The 15,572-nt window shown below is 43.4% G+C and overlaps 1 protein-coding gene across 1 annotated transcript in view; it reads right to left on the minus strand.

Annotated features, from left to right (window-relative positions):
• The window catches only part of ARHGEF26 (Rho guanine nucleotide exchange factor 26), a 49,963-nt gene extending 35,182 nt beyond the window's left edge, over positions 1 to 14,781 (minus strand). The window contains exons 1-5 of the mRNA XM_035566521.2: positions 13,723 to 14,781; positions 12,293 to 12,332; positions 10,776 to 10,921; positions 5,156 to 5,212; positions 1,282 to 1,442 (exon numbers count right to left, since the gene is read on the minus strand). Of these exons, the coding sequence (XP_035422414.1) occupies positions 1,282 to 1,442; positions 5,156 to 5,212; positions 10,776 to 10,921; positions 12,293 to 12,332; positions 13,723 to 14,781 (1,463 nt within the window). The remainder of the gene's footprint in view (positions 1 to 1,281; positions 1,443 to 5,155; positions 5,213 to 10,775; positions 10,922 to 12,292; positions 12,333 to 13,722) is intronic.
• Between the last annotated feature and the right edge of the window lie 791 nt (positions 14,782 to 15,572).

Below are 15,572 nucleotides of genomic sequence, written 5' to 3' on the forward strand. Positions count from 1 at the left end.
AAGAAACACAAGTCTCTGCTGCCAGGTGCTATGGCATGCGCAGCACCGTTCATAAACAGCAGAACAGATGCTGTGCTGTTTACATAAAAGATACCAAAGTCGCACAGTATGCTGCACATTGAGTACTCAGGAGAAAGTAAACAGTGATTCAACTGATTAAGTTAAACACTGGCAAGTCAGTTCCTAAGGGCAAGTACGCAACTCTTGCTCAATTGTTAACAGTTTAATAGGGGCAGAGTAAGTTTAATTTCATAGACTGTAGAGACTAAGTACAACTGCTTAATGTATCAGCATCTAGCTTTGGAACTGGTCAGACGTGAAGGATGCTTACTCCTACTGAAATACACCATGTTCTTTCCATCCCTACCAATTTTCAGATAAACTAATACCACATCTATCTCATGAAACGAGAGCTCAAACACGGGAGCAAGGTGTGTCTGTCAGTCTGTCAAACTCACGTGCATGCTCACCATTATTTGTGTTTTACATCTTCAAACTAGCATGACAGTTTTGGAGGAGATGGTTACCACTTTAAAATCATCTGAGATTCAGACAAGAAACTCACTTTTATGTTCACCTATTATCATGCTAAACGGACATCTCTAGTTCAGCCTACCTGTAAGCTCTCCTTACTAAACCAGTACAGCCAGAAAACAAACAAACAAACAACAAAAAAAAAGTGTTCAACTTTAAAAACAGAGAGTATTCTAACAAGAAAAGCTAAATTTTTCCAAATAAGAGCAACATGACTCTCTGAACAAGAGCGTAGGTGAGGCACTGCCTGAGTCTGCAAATACTACCACACATCATAAATAGTACTCAAAGCTCTGCTATCCAAGGAGCTGGCTGTCAGGTATAACAGGAAAATATAATCCAAATAAACAGAGACTTAATCACATCACAAAACCAGAATCTATGGTTAGTAAAATCAAAACCTTGGCTTTTGCATTATGTTAAGGAAATTCTTAGCACTGTGGAGCACATAGATTACAGTGCTCTCAAAGCACAGAGAACCAAATTCCATTCTAATTCAATTATAGCCTATAGAAAGCCTAAGATTCGGAATATTCAACAAGTAGAACATTTGACTTCTCATTCTTAAATTGTTAGGCATACATTTTTTACTGAAGTTTCAACCTTGTGGCTGTTGCTCCATTTTGTGATAACAGAAAAAACACAATTTTGTATGTGACATTTTATTACTTGCTTGAAAGAAATTCTGACTACTACTAGTAATCGTCAGGTATAATTAAAAAAATGTTTTTGTATTTCTACACTTACTTTTTACTTGCTTCGTAAACATCCGTAATATTGGAGAAAAGGTGATGGCTCTCCGTTTTGGTCATTGTGAGGCTCAGTTCTCTGGAATTTTTAAACATCCGGATCAGAATCTCCAGGCTCAGCAAGTAAGAATGCTCAGAAGATATCACTTCAAATATTGCCTGTGAAGTGGAAGGGTGAAAGAAAAGACTTACTATTGACTAGGTGGGGGTAGGTTTTTGTTTGGTTTGTTTTAAGGAAAATGCGGAGGAGGGATGCAAAGAGAAGTTGTTGGGTGTAAGCTAGAAATTGTAATGCAAGCTTTCATTTCCATGAGAGTTTTATCATTTACCTTTGGAAATTAATGATTTCACACTTGAAAAAAAGCTATATTGAGACTTTTCAATACAACTGCAAACGGTCTTTGAGGACAACAACATAACACCAGCTGTGATCATTCCCTATTCATACACATGAGAGTTTGTTTTGTTTTAAATTTACAAACACATGTCCATTTCTGTGGTCTGCCTGGAAGCTTCAAATCGTAATACTACTGCTCACCAGCCAGAATTAGCTTTTGCTCTCTTAAAAGAGAAGCTGAAAAGTTATTTACTTAAAAACGTACTTGCTTCCCCAAGCATCTGCAGAAAAGCAAATCCCAGTTTTAGTCAAAATTCCAGTTTTCGTCATCTATCAACACTGATACCTTGGCGACTTTTAAAACATGAAGTTAGGAGCAGGCATACGAAAAGCTGAGATATCTGAGGCTGCGATAGGAGCCTGGAGGCTGAGCAGACACCAGGCAGCTAAGGCTGAGTGGCAGACCTCCAGTACTTCCCCTCACCTCCCCCTGACAACTTTCTCTCCAGTTTATCACCCCACCAGTTAAGAACCAAAGCCACTGTAACTTCCATCAGCTGGCTGGCACACAAAGCAAACTTCTAGTGGACTCCTGGACTTTGAAATCCACATACTTGTTCCAGTGGAAATGTTATTCCCTGATGTAGAAACCCCTCCAGCTTTTAGGCATCTTTTACCTCTCTAGGCTTGATTTGCTGTTAGTCCACTGGAGTTCTTGTGCATACAGGGTGGAAAAAAAATAAACAAAACTCCAAGACCACTTTTGTCATGAGCTCCACCAAGCCACATTTCACCATCACATTACTAACACAAAATACCATCAGCAAAAACGATACAACTTTGCTCCCAATATTACTTGCACGTATAATTTCATTGGTTATTTGCAATTAACTTCTCCAGGCATCCTTAAACTGAAGGAGAAGTACGTATTCTGGATGCACGACTGCAGATCTGAGTACCTAGCAATAATGCCCATGGCTCTATGAAGTGGGACGGAGTGTCTGCAAGTAACAGCCTACAAGAGGAGTTCACTTGGATGTCAGATGCACGTGCTCTAGAGAAACCGTGATCTCCCCCAGTCAGGTATAAAACCAGAAGAGACCACGGGCATGCTGAAGGCAGTCCTCCTGAATAATCCCATCTGCCTCTCCTGCTTCTCTCTGCTGTGCCCACAGAGAAAGGATTTGCCTCGAGAGCGGTGCAGTGCTTTGACTAACTGGTTTCCATCCAGGCAGCTTTCAACACAGGAAGAACATACAGACTCCCATTGTTTTTTGGAGGGGCTTTGTTTATGCTTTTACTGAGGGCCCTCATAGACTTCGTCCAGTTTGGTGACAGAAAGTCATTAGCACAGTCAGAAATAAATGGGACATTTTCTTCCGATGTCCTGAGATGGGAGAGGATATCCTCTTAACCGTGACCCAAACATTTCAGAGGATAAAAAAGGATTAAGAAACGATCTCGACTTTGACATATATAACCACACCACGAGCAGAGGCTGTGGTGGTATTTACCAGCTGCTTGCTAACAGTCTCTGAATGACACATGAACTCATGTTGTGGTTAACTTGGTTTTTATCAGCACAAGCAGATACTTGAATTCGGATGGACACTCTACAGAACTTAAGAGACCAGAAGCACACTGGAGTTTGTACACACGCATAAGGTTAGAGTTTCCAGCTTGCAAGAAAACTGGAGTATCTATTGAAAATTATTTCAGTTCACATCACTCTGCTTATATGATGCATTTTCTTTAAGTGAAAGATGCAGAGATCTAAGTCGGTAATGTTTGGTGAAAGATGGGATGCCTATGAATGTAGGACACTGACATTTAATCAAGGTATAAACAAATATATTATGATAGCAAAAATAATGCAAGACTGAAAAGCAATTTAAAGAGATAATAAAATAATTGATAAAAGGCAATTTAAAAGAAATAAAGCAAAACCACAATAGCACAACTAAGTCTTAAGAATATTTCTTTAGGTTCTCTCTGAAAGGATGGGCCTCTAATATTCAAATAAAAAAAAATGCCAAGCTGAAAACATTTCTGGTAACATTACAGACCTCATATTTAAAGGACATCTAAAGAACTTGTTTTCTTTGAAGAGATGTAAATCTGGCTCCAGGAAATGTTGACTAAAGGCTTCTAAAGGATACGACTGAAATAAATGCCTTGTGTTTCAAAGCTTTCCAGCAGGAGGAGACAGAAAAGCAGAACACATAGCCTGAACTGCTGCACAGCTGATAGCCCCCAAAAGCAGAAGATAGTCAAGAAAATGTAGGATTACTACAAACAAACAAACCCCTACTGTCTAATCACGTATATGCAATGTGTGTCTGTATTTCAGGTCCGAACACCAGAGCTGTAGGTCACAGCTAGATTAGCATCTGAGGCTTGCTATACACATGCCTGTAAACGACACAGGGTGGTGAGGCACTGGCACAGGCTGCCCAGAGGAGCTGTGGGTGCCCCATCCCCGGCAGTGCTCAAGGCTGGATGGGGCTTTGGGCAACCTGGGCTGGTGGGAGGTGTCCCTGCCTCTGGCAGGGGGGTGGAACTGGATGATCTTTAAGGTCCCTTCCAACCCAAACCATTCTGTGATTCTATGATCCATGGAAAACCCCAGTTGGATCTCATCTGGCTACATTCACTGAGGTATGTCCTGAAGGAAATTTTGGAGCAAATTACCATGGCAGGTAATTCTACAGCACTGCTATTAAAAAACAAAATAAAACAAACAAACAAAAAAAAACACCGCCTTTTTTTTTCCCCCTATTAAAGGACATACCTCAAGAAATGCAGGTATCTAATAGCTGGCTAGGTCAGGCTATTCTTTTCAACACCTCTCATTCATTGTGACATAGACCCTGTAAGTAAGGAAAGAGGGGAAAGCAGATAAAGAGGACAAAAGGTGCAAAAAAGAAACAAGAGGGACAGAGACAGAAAGGGACAGAGAGAAAAGATAACTGTATCAGTAATTGCTGCTGTTTTCTGTATTGTTGACAGCACGGATGCTCCTACTCCATTTCAGCGTGAAAGAAATACGTTAGTTACACTAGATGCACACTGCTCACGTTCAGAATTGTTGACAGGATTAGTTACAACTAAAAGGCACTGCAAAAAGTTGTTTTATCTGCCACCTCCTACCCTCTGTGAACACAGGTTTAATTTTACACCTTCCCAGTCCAGCACAGAACAGGGTTGCTTCTGTCTGCTGCTACTGAGTAGCCATCAACCAGGCTACACCTGCTGGAGTGAGCATACCCAGGAACCACTCCAGCAAGACCTGCAGGTGTTGGCAGGAGACATGCAGCAGGGATCTGTGCACATCAGCAAGAGACAGGTTTCATTTCTTTATTCTCCCTGAGAAGACAGCATGCTTCACCCTAGGACAGGAAGCAGTGTGTTGAACTTGCCTCCTTATGAACAAATACAGAGTATTAAATGAGGCATGTGTGTGACAAAACAAAAAGTTAACAATGAAAAAAAAAAGTTATCAACAAAAAAGGAATGTATTATTTCAAAAGAGTACCTCTTGTCTTTTTCTTTCTTCCTGGCTGATTGTTTCCAATAATCCATTCTTTTTCACCTAAAAAAAATATATATATATATTTTAACACATTTTGTAGAAAACATATAATTTAAAGTAAACAAAACCAAACACGGAGAACTATTAAAACACTGCACTAAGAAACAACAATTTAAGTACTGAACTAAAAATTCAGATAAAGAATCTGTCCACGTCTGAAGACAACAACGAACCATCAGAAATAAGTTTTTAAAAAGCTGAATGTTTATAATATTTATCCAAAGAACAAAAAAAGTCATTAAAAACTACTATAGGACACACGGAGAACTTCTACAGCAACAGCTTTCACAGCTGAATCACTCCCACCCTGCACAACCCTCCTGGATTTCACACACACACTGAAGAGTAAAAATTGTTTTCTCCTTTTAAGACAGATGTCTTGACTGATACACGTTTATCATAAGGTTTATTTTCTGGTTGGCCTGAAACATCTTAGCATCTTAATTTGTAAAACAAACACACCTAAAGGTCTTTTAGGCAGGTAGTTTGTTGACCAAGAGTTATCCTGGAAAAGCTCCATCTTCACTCTAAAGAGATATGCAAAGTCCTGAGTAAATACCTCTGTATTTTTACCATCCCCAGCCCTACGATGATGTTTCTCCTCCCTCTGCATCCTACAGCCAAATCAGCAGAGATGTTTGCCCCAGCTCTCCACACAGGACCATCACGAACACCAGCCTGAGCTGCGCACCCTGCAGCTTGAGGCCAGGTGCTCAGCTACTGCACACCACGCCACAGACTTGCAAAGTTCATCCCTTCCCAGGGTGAACCGAGTGCATCACACCATTTAACAGAACATTAAAAAACACAGGAGGCCAAACACCAGGGAGGGACTGGCTCTGTGCGTTTTCTAGAGGACTGACCAGCACAGGACCCCATCCAGGAGATGGGGAAGAGGCCAGGGCACAGGACAGGGAACTCAAGCGCTCGCCAGACTTAACAGATGCGCTTCCATTCTCCCGTTTCCCTTTTGGATTTTCTCCACGAGCTCCTAACATACTATTATCGACAGCTGCTTCTTCTTACACCACTCGCTCCTTGGATTTTAAAGGATATGTGATTTGTAATTTTATTCTTGCATACCAGCCACTACAAACCTGGACAGCAGGCTCAGCAGTAAAGATGGCATAACATTAAGGGTGCTGCACTCCAGTTTGCAGGCACGTTGCTTGGTAATATATACTTACAAAGCAAACGTTAATAGCCCAATGTATTCGAGCAATTGCTCTTTTGAATATGTTACAAGTTCCCATGCTCACCACGAGCATACACTTCTGAATACCAAGCCAGAACTAGTTAGCTGACTAACTACTCAACTACCTTTCAGTCAACAGCCTGAAAGCTTTAAAGTACTCATGAGGAAGTAAAATCTCTTTTTTGGATGCCATGGAAGACTTTTCTAAAAATATGCTGACACAGGAAATACCTATGAAGATATCCAAGAGATTACAATGCTTCCTGTTAATAGAGCAATTGTAAATTTCCAGTGAGAACAATGTGGCAACTGCTAAATTTATGTTCCAAAAACATAAGCTGTGTTTGTGATTATCATCTAGTCATACATGTGTGCGTGCATTTGAGGTGCACATATAAATTAGTTGTAGAAGCAGACAGCTCTAGCTTATGCACTGAATTAACTGCAAAGATTCCAAAAAGAAGGAGGCCCAAATACAGAGACTACTTCTGGCATACCCTAAGAAAAAAAATTCAATTCCTATTTTTAAGGTGTCCAAAGCGTATCAGCCGAAAGACTAAAAAAAAAAAAAAAAAAAAAAAAAAAAAATCACATTTGTGATGCTATGCCATCAACACTGACTTAATATAAGCTAAGAAGATAGCAAGAAAAAAAAAAACTCAGAGGGACAACACTCCAGCTACTACTGCTGTCTTCCCATCACGCTGGACAGCTTTCTTCCAGAGGCTCAGTCATGACCGATTCAACTATGGCAAGAAGGAGGAAATGACGAAAAGAACGAGGGGTTAACTCTGCAGTTATGTATAAGAACTTCCTCTAAAATAAGAAATAGCTACGCAGAGGGGAAAAAGAAATCACAAGAAATACTTTAGAAATATGACAGAGTGGCTATACCATAAGCCAAAATGAACATAAGCGTTTTGATACTGAAGGACAAAGGAGCCCTGAAGATCCTTGACAGTAAAAACACGTAGTTTTGTTTGATACCACAGAGGAGAAGCAGCCGTGGAAAGGTCACAGAGTGGCTCGGAAAAGCAACCTGCAGCAGCTTTTTGAGCAATGGAGAAAAATCTCAATCATACTTGCTACACACCAGAGAAAGAAAGATCAGAAAATGAAATATGATGAGTATTTGTGAGAACCTGAGCAGCACGGACAGTCATAATAAAAAGCAAACATGCAACATGCTCTCCAGGCTCCGAGGTAAGGACCTGGCAGGACAGGCATTTACATTCCAAGTCCAGGCAGACACGGTGGAAGCCCCCGAAGCAGCTGCCCAAGAAGTGGTGAAGCCTCCACTTGTGGATGTACTCGGAACCTGAGCAGCCACAGCCCGGGACAGCTGATCCCAAGTCAACGTCCCTTCCACCCTAACTGACCCTGTTGCTCTCTGCATGTGAAGTACATACCGTTGTTATCCCGAACGGACTGCTGCATTTGTTGGGAAGTAAATACATTTAACCTGACACACAAGGTAGTACCAGTGCATATGATCTGCAGTGAATTCCAACAACATACTGCAAGATGCTTTTGGAATGTATTTTGGAAATACTGTTTATTCTTCCCAAATTAAAATTTTAAATGAATAGATGAAAGCTGGAAGGCGCAGAGACAGCAGATAAGCTGGCCCTAAACTGGTCGCCTGCTCAGCCCCTGTCTGCTGCCTGATCTGTCGCAGGAATCCAAAGAGGAAGAGGGGTCAAGAGAGCAACTTGAAAGGAACTGGGTTTAAACACCACCCTACTTCAGAGTCCTTAAGTGTTCTTTGAAAAGGCTCCATCTTACTTTCACAGGTATCTGTATGATGCAAGAGGTCAGGAACAGCTTTTTTATTGCAGTCTAAAGGCTTTGACAACTCCATACATGAAGGCTTCACAACCCCTCGCTCCCTCAAGCAGCAAGCCTAGTCGGAGCTGCACCAGCTGTCAGGCCTGGGCAGCCCAAGAAACCACCCGCAGAGATGGGGGAGTCACTCTGTTGTCCTTCCCCCCGATTTCCTAGCGTATTCACTGCTAACAAGTACCATAAACCCGCTGTGCTTCTTCCCTACCATACGTTGAAACCCAATACTTGGACATTCCCCAGTAACCTCCTGCTACAATTCAGCACTCACGTTTAATACGCAATGACAACACATAATTTTTCCAGAGTTGTAAACAGAGACACCATGAGATCTGCAGGTTCCCACACTATTTTCACAGTGCACTACCTTTTCCCATATACTTCCCACTTCGAGCCTTGTAAATCAAGTAAAGACACTAAGCAAGTTTGCCACATTCGAAATGGGAAAGAACAAGTCTGGTTCATGTAACCGTAAGCATGATACACCAATGGTTCTCTTACTGAGCCAGTCTTTGTACTGCTTTGGTCTCAAGACAAATTAGTGTTTTCACAATTATTATTATTACTGAATAACATTCTTTCCAGCTCTTGAGCATTAAACTGCTAGTTTGCCTAGAAGGCAGAAGAATACTAATTTGACTTCATTAGAAACAAACTTTTTTGCAGTATTAAGCAAAACTAACTACATTTCGAATACTCAATTCGTTGAAAGAAAATTCAAAGCAAATATTTTTAAAACCACATTGTCTTGGCTTCTTTATAATTACTGAATCAATGAGCTATTCGTATTTCAATACCTTGAACTGCAAGACTGTCAGCATCTCTCAGACAGCTCTTCTGAACAGACAGCCTAAACAGCCTGCAGATCTTATTCAGCATTAGTTACTCGTTTATTAGGGTATACACAGCTAATGGCCCCAACTGTCAAATATTTTAGGTGATCATGTGGTATGATAACAATCCTTTCCTATGTCATATACAGAGATGAAAGGTTCTACATTCTACAAGTTAAATATATATATATATATATATATATATATATATATATTTATGGCTATCCCCAGAAACCACAGAAATGATCAAAAGATAAAACTAACCACAGAAACACAGAATTTTTACTCTTTCTTTGGTCTCAAAATTATGCATACTAGGAAAGCTTACAGAATTATCACTTAGTATCATTGATTTTCCAGCCTAGCAGCAGGGATGCTAGCAAGATCACAGTAATGACTGAAAGAGCTCAATGCTACTTTGTTTAACAATGCTACTAAGAAAAACCCGCTGCATGTGCTAAATAGGCTTTGCTAACAATAGCAGAATACTACCATCTGAATAGCTTTTTTAAATGCTTTCCATTACATATATGCAGTCAATTAGTTTAGAGTTGGCTTGTAGCAACTGAGAGCAGTACAGCAGAAACTTGTTCATAACTAATTAAAGCTTTTTAACAGAATTCACATTTTTAGTGAATTATGGTGTTTTCTTGCTTGTTTTGTTTTTTAGAAGAATCGCTAAATTTGTGTCTTCGCAAGCAATGCAATTGAGAAAGTTCATTTTATAGTCTTGTATGTAAAACAAAGACCAATAATTGATCAGGATTTTCATGTTGTTCTTATGAAATAAGTTTAGTCAAAAGAAGAACAAAAAAAGGACTAAATGCTACTTAAGGTTTGATCCCTACCACTCCCAACTTATTGAAAGGAACCATAAAGCACATATTCCACTTCAAGTTTACATGCTGTTAGGAGTTAAACCTACCTTTTAAGGCTTTCTGGTAGTGCCTCATTCAGAACAGCCAGATCCAGTGACAGACATTAGCCTAATTCCTAGCTTTTCTAAGGACCTGCACTGGCCTGGCTGCCACCATTATCAGGCAAGGCCTAAGCCACCATTTCTGGGGACTGTGGAAAGTACAGAGTCTTAAACTGAATATGCAAACAAAAGAGCTGTGCTTGATTATTCCATCCAGCACATATTAAAAAAAATGTATCTTTAAGCCTAAGATTATGAAATCCAAATTCCTTTGCATTTCAAAGTTCTATTTAATTTCACTGTAAACTACATTGACATTTTTTTCTCGTTAATTTCAAATCAGATCCTCTAACCAGTCTGCTGCATGGCGACGTGAGCCTACAAACACTTTTGCCAGCAAATGAAAACGGGAGATGTCAGGGAACCAGAGAAAACGATTCTGGCAGGAACATGAGTCTACACCTACTAAAACTGATGGAGAAAACATGACTTATGCATTTTTAAGCTGCTGGAGTTACCTTACATAAAACCAGAGTAAAAGCTGAAGTGAGAGCCCAAGATTTGGATTAGTAACATTTGAGCAGTTGCAAATTTGTTGCTAAAAGAATATCCAGAATACCTTGTGTTGATAAGAGAATATACCACCTTATATTTTGCAAGGAAAAAAAAAAAGATGAAAAACTTGAGCTGAAAATTCCAGTAGCAAGTAAAAGGACTTGTTTCAGTACAGTCTCAGATACTGTTTGGCTGGCTGTGCAATGACTTAATACTCACAACTGACAGCTGACTCCACGTTGATCTCAGGGGCTTATAGTGAAAAACAATCTTTTCATCTGATTTCTGCTCTCGGGGCTCAGACTCTTCATCAGAATCTATGTCCAGAGCTTTTTCTTTATAGTTCTGATATAACACATTATTTTCTATAAAACAACAATAGTATGTCATTAATTGCTAGAAAGTTAGCTTAGCTGCTTTCAAAAAAAATTAAGTAACATTTAAACAATGAAAGAAACGAAAACGTCAATGTGCTGCTCACAAACTCCAAAAGACAAAGATAGTATCTTATTTAGGATGGACAATGGTGCAGTACAGTAACAATGGATCACTGTACCACTACCAAAAAAGATCCACACTGACTGAATTAAAGAACAGATGTGTCCTTTGTCAACAAAAAACAGACAACAATTTTTTCTTCCTTGGTTTGCTGTACAATGTTTCATAATTAGCCAGCAATTTAAGAACGGAACAAGCGTGTCAGTAGAGCAGAGTCACTAATCCGGAGGTCTGGCTATTTTAATCGGAAGGACCATTGTAAGTCCAATACACGTCTACTTTTCTTGTCAGCTTTAAATACTCTCTTCGCACTTCACTAAGTGAACGAAATAGCCCAATCTTCAGAAGTCTCAAGTCAGAACTATTCAAAACAGAAACTTCAAAGGTTGCTTGAATAAGCATAGGGCCTATGAATCTGAAAATGAAACGCGCTTTTCACCTGTTTCAGTACTGCCAGCATTAACTCAGTTACAACAATGGCAGAGACAGAGATGTGGAACGTTCCCTTCCCATTTCTCATGATGGCAAAACTGCCATCACACCTCCATGGACTTACTTCCGGGCAAGTTTTTTTGTGCTGGAATACTGGGAAGAGCAGCAAACTTGACAAAACTCTGAATTAACGAATAACATAAAAGGGCAGATACATGGGCAGTGTTCCTCTGACACTTGAGCTTGAAGGCTAGGTAACAAGAAAAGTAAAGGATTAAGGAGTCAAGAAATTCACTCCAGTGGTCCCAGCATTTTTGCTTATGACAAAAAGGGGGAAAAAGCTGCATTAACCTTGAACTTTGAGAATAACAATTCAGGTATCTGCTGCAGGTGATGACCCTCAACCCCTACGTTGATCCACAAAAGCTGTCTCACACCTGGCAGGAGTTACAGGAAACAGGCAGGAAGACAGTCCCAGCTGGAGGGAAAGCCTTACCTATGTAATTCTATAGAGCTGTTAGGGCTGAGACAGACACGTCAACCAATTCTTTTAAGAGGAACAAGAGTCTAATTTGAGAAGATACCCTTCAAACAAAAACATATTTGTAACCTGCCATTCCATATTCATTCAAATATTCATTGAAATATACCCAGTGCCAAAACTATGGTTCCATATTATAATCAATTTACTGAAAAACAAGGTACTTAGTCTTTGACCAAGTATTAAAGAATTGTGGAAAATGGTATTTAAGTTAACTTCTCTTGTGATTGAGCATACCATCAAGTCTGTACAGAAAAGGGCTTACCTTCCCCATCAAATGTCCCTTGTCCTTTCAGCGTTTTCTTCTAATATTTAAGAGGAAAGATATATACATTAAAAGAAGAAAGCAAAATAATCAACAATAACAAGAACTTCCACTTTATTCCAAATTAAAGGCCTTAATCTATAAACCTTTTATGTTGGAGAAGTATTTGTGAAAACAACTGTTTCATCAGAGAAACTGAAAAGCCACCACAGATTTTTCTATGCACATGTTGTTTATATATATATATATATATATATATATATTTGTCCCGAATGTTTTATTGTTCTTATGCTTTCAAAAGCATAACATGTACTAACTTTACAAGAGCTCAGTGAACTTGTAACTCATTTCACTGTCTCTGGGCTTTGCTGCAAGGCTCTAAGGTGACCTGAGTGGATCTGAGTAGCTGTCTAAAGCTTTCTACACACTCTGCAAAGAACAACCACATTAAGCACTTTGTAAATGAACGTTTTGTGACCAAGACAAACCTCTGAAATAAAACAGTTGTTTTGGTGCAACAAGCTGGGTCTATGTAGTCAATTTCAAGAGTGCTACTGGCAGAAAGAGTTTCCTGTGTAAAGACAGGGCAATATCACAGCATCCTACTTTAAACAACTTCTTGCTGTTACTGATAAAAGTCTACTACCAAAACGAAACCCAAAAAGCTCCTTTCTCAGGAGTAGTTCACAATTTGATCTATTGCTATTTCAGCACTTGTCCCATTTTCACAAGAGCTTCTGTAATTTTTAATTTGGCTAAAAATTGTCAAAAAGCTGATAATTATTTTAACAGGTACAGCATTAGCCCTTTGCCTGGAGTACTTTATAACACATTTCCAAAACACTCTTCCAAAATTTACCAGGATGTTTAAAAAAACAGTAACTTGCAGGTGTTGGAATTAAGCCACAAAAAAGATCATCGAAGTGGAGTCTGTCAATTTAAAAACCATATTCTGATTTTTTTAAGTACTTTTAAAGTAATGTCTCAGCAAGCGTAGGGTGTAAGTTTATTTTTCTGTCGGTCCATTTTCTCTCACAGCCAGGACATAATAAACTCAATTTGACTCTGTTTTTTTTTCCATGTTTACTACTTTCTGGGGAACAGGTTTTATAATATCAATTTGATTGTGAAACTAAACCTAAATGTGCTGGGGAATCCAGCAGGAAACGCAAGCATGAGGCTGCTATTACCACATTTTTGAGCTGCCTAGATTTCAACAGAACTGTGTCCCTAAGGTCTCTGCCACTTCACTTTGGAAGCACCACACGTAAGTCATCTGTGGGACTCATCAATGACTACAAAAAGGCTGCTGCTAGCAAAAAACAGGAATAAAAACTAGCATTTATGGACAACTAGAGATTGCACATTGTTCTAGCGTGTAGTCTACAACACTCAAAGCAATCTATCACTCACCGGTCAACGTAACTTACCTTTGTCCTCCCCAAGCTAGAAAATTTCTCTTTATCTTCAACAACCGCTTTAAGTATCGGCTGAGACATCCTGTTTTTTTTCTTGAAATTGGAAGAGCTGTCGAAGTCGATGCCGCTCACTACAGCTCTCCGGTACGACGTAGACCGCAAGCCGCGTCTCAGCGTCCCCGGGCTGTCCAGGTCAGCCTCGGCCTCCTCCTCGGCGTCGGCTACCAGGGGCACGCTGAGGCTCTCCACCATGCTGCGGACCTTGAGCACTCTCTTGTTCGTCTCTGCATTGTGGCTGCCGCTTTTGTTCGTCACCTTTATCTCAGAAGCCAAGCTCTTGGGGATGATCTGCTGCTTGCCCACTTTGAGAGCGGCGGGGCTGTTCGTGCTCAGGATGATGGACGGCTGCTCCGTGAGCTGGCCCTCGGGGGCCGGGCCCTGAGGAGTTAAGTCTCGCTCCGGGGAAATCGCCCGGGAAACGGCGGCGGGCCCCGCTGGCACTTGCTCGGGGTTTTTATAAGGCTGGCTGGGCTGCCAGGGCAGCACGGCCGCGCTGTTGGCCGGGGACCGCGCATTTGCGGCGGGCGAGGGCGGCGGGCCGGGGGTCGAGGCGCTCCGGTCCCGCTGCGGTGCGAGGGCCGGCGGGCCGGGGGCCCTCCACGAGCCGCGAGCCGGCTGCCTGCCCGCCGGGGCGGCCGCGCCGTTCGCCGCGATGCCGAGGGGGCCGGTGGAGACCAGCGCCAGGAGGCGAGCGGGCTGCTCGGGGCAGGCGGCCGGGCAGCTGGGAGGCCGCAGGGTCCCGTTGGACGCCGATCCCGTGTCGGAGCTGAAGCAGGGGGGCGCCCTCCGGGGCGCGGCGCCGCCCGGGCGGGTGCTGATGGTTTTTGCGGGCTGGGTGACGGTGAAGGCGCACCTGTCCTCCACCGGGAAGTCCGTGACGAGCACCCCGCTGGGGCTCTGGTACGACTGCGGCCGGGGCTTGCCCCGGGCGTGCTGCCGCGGCGTCGCCCTCCTCTTCCACAGCGGCGCCGCGCTGCTGCCGCCGAGCTCGGCCTCGCTGCCCCCGTCCATCGCCGGCTCCTCGCCGCCGCCTCCAGGCGGAAGCAGCGCGCCCTGCCCCGCGCCGGGCCCCGCAGCTCGCCCGGGGGGAAGCGGCACGGCTCGGCACGGCTCGGCACACCGCCGCAACCCCGCACGGCGGGCGCCGGGCCAGCGGGGGAGGGGACGGGCCGGCACGGGCAGAAGCTGCCCCGGCTCGCCCGCACCCCCGGGGCCGCGCTCCCCGCCGGCGGGGCGGGGGCTGCCGCCGGGCTCCGCTCCCACCTGCGAGCGCCCCGCTGCCGGCCGCGGCCCGCCCGCCGCCCCGGCCCCCCCCGCGGCTTCACCTCATCGCGGCGCCCCCCCCGGCTTGGGGAGGGGGGGCTCGTTACGGCGGCCGCCTCCCGCCCCACCTGCGGCTCGGTCGCGGCCTTTCCGCAGCCCTTTGCGGCCGCCGCCGGGCTGTCCCGGCACGGCACGGCTCGGCACGGCCCCGCCGCCCGGCCCCTCCCCTGCCCTCCGCCCTCGCCGCCCGCGGAGCGCGGGCCTGCGCCGCGCAGGTACTGGCGGCGGGGCACGGGCGCTCCACGGGGAGCCCGGCCCCGGTTGCCGGCACCGCAGAGCCCCGCGGGCTGGTGAAACGCCGGCTTTGAGAGAGCGCGGGCCTCACGGTGAATAAACGAAGGCGCACCTCACCAAAACACGAATTAATTTACCCCGGTGTTAACGTAAAGATGCGTGTCCCGTGGGCTGCCAGGTCCACAAAGCGCCTAAGTTCTGTGGAGAGGGCAACACCTAGACCAGTCTGGATAGATGGAAAAGCT

Source organism: Cygnus atratus, chromosome 9 (assembly GCF_013377495.2).
Source record: "Cygnus atratus isolate AKBS03 ecotype Queensland, Australia chromosome 9, CAtr_DNAZoo_HiC_assembly, whole genome shotgun sequence".
Lineage (NCBI taxonomy): Eukaryota > Metazoa > Chordata > Aves > Anseriformes > Anatidae > Cygnus > Cygnus atratus.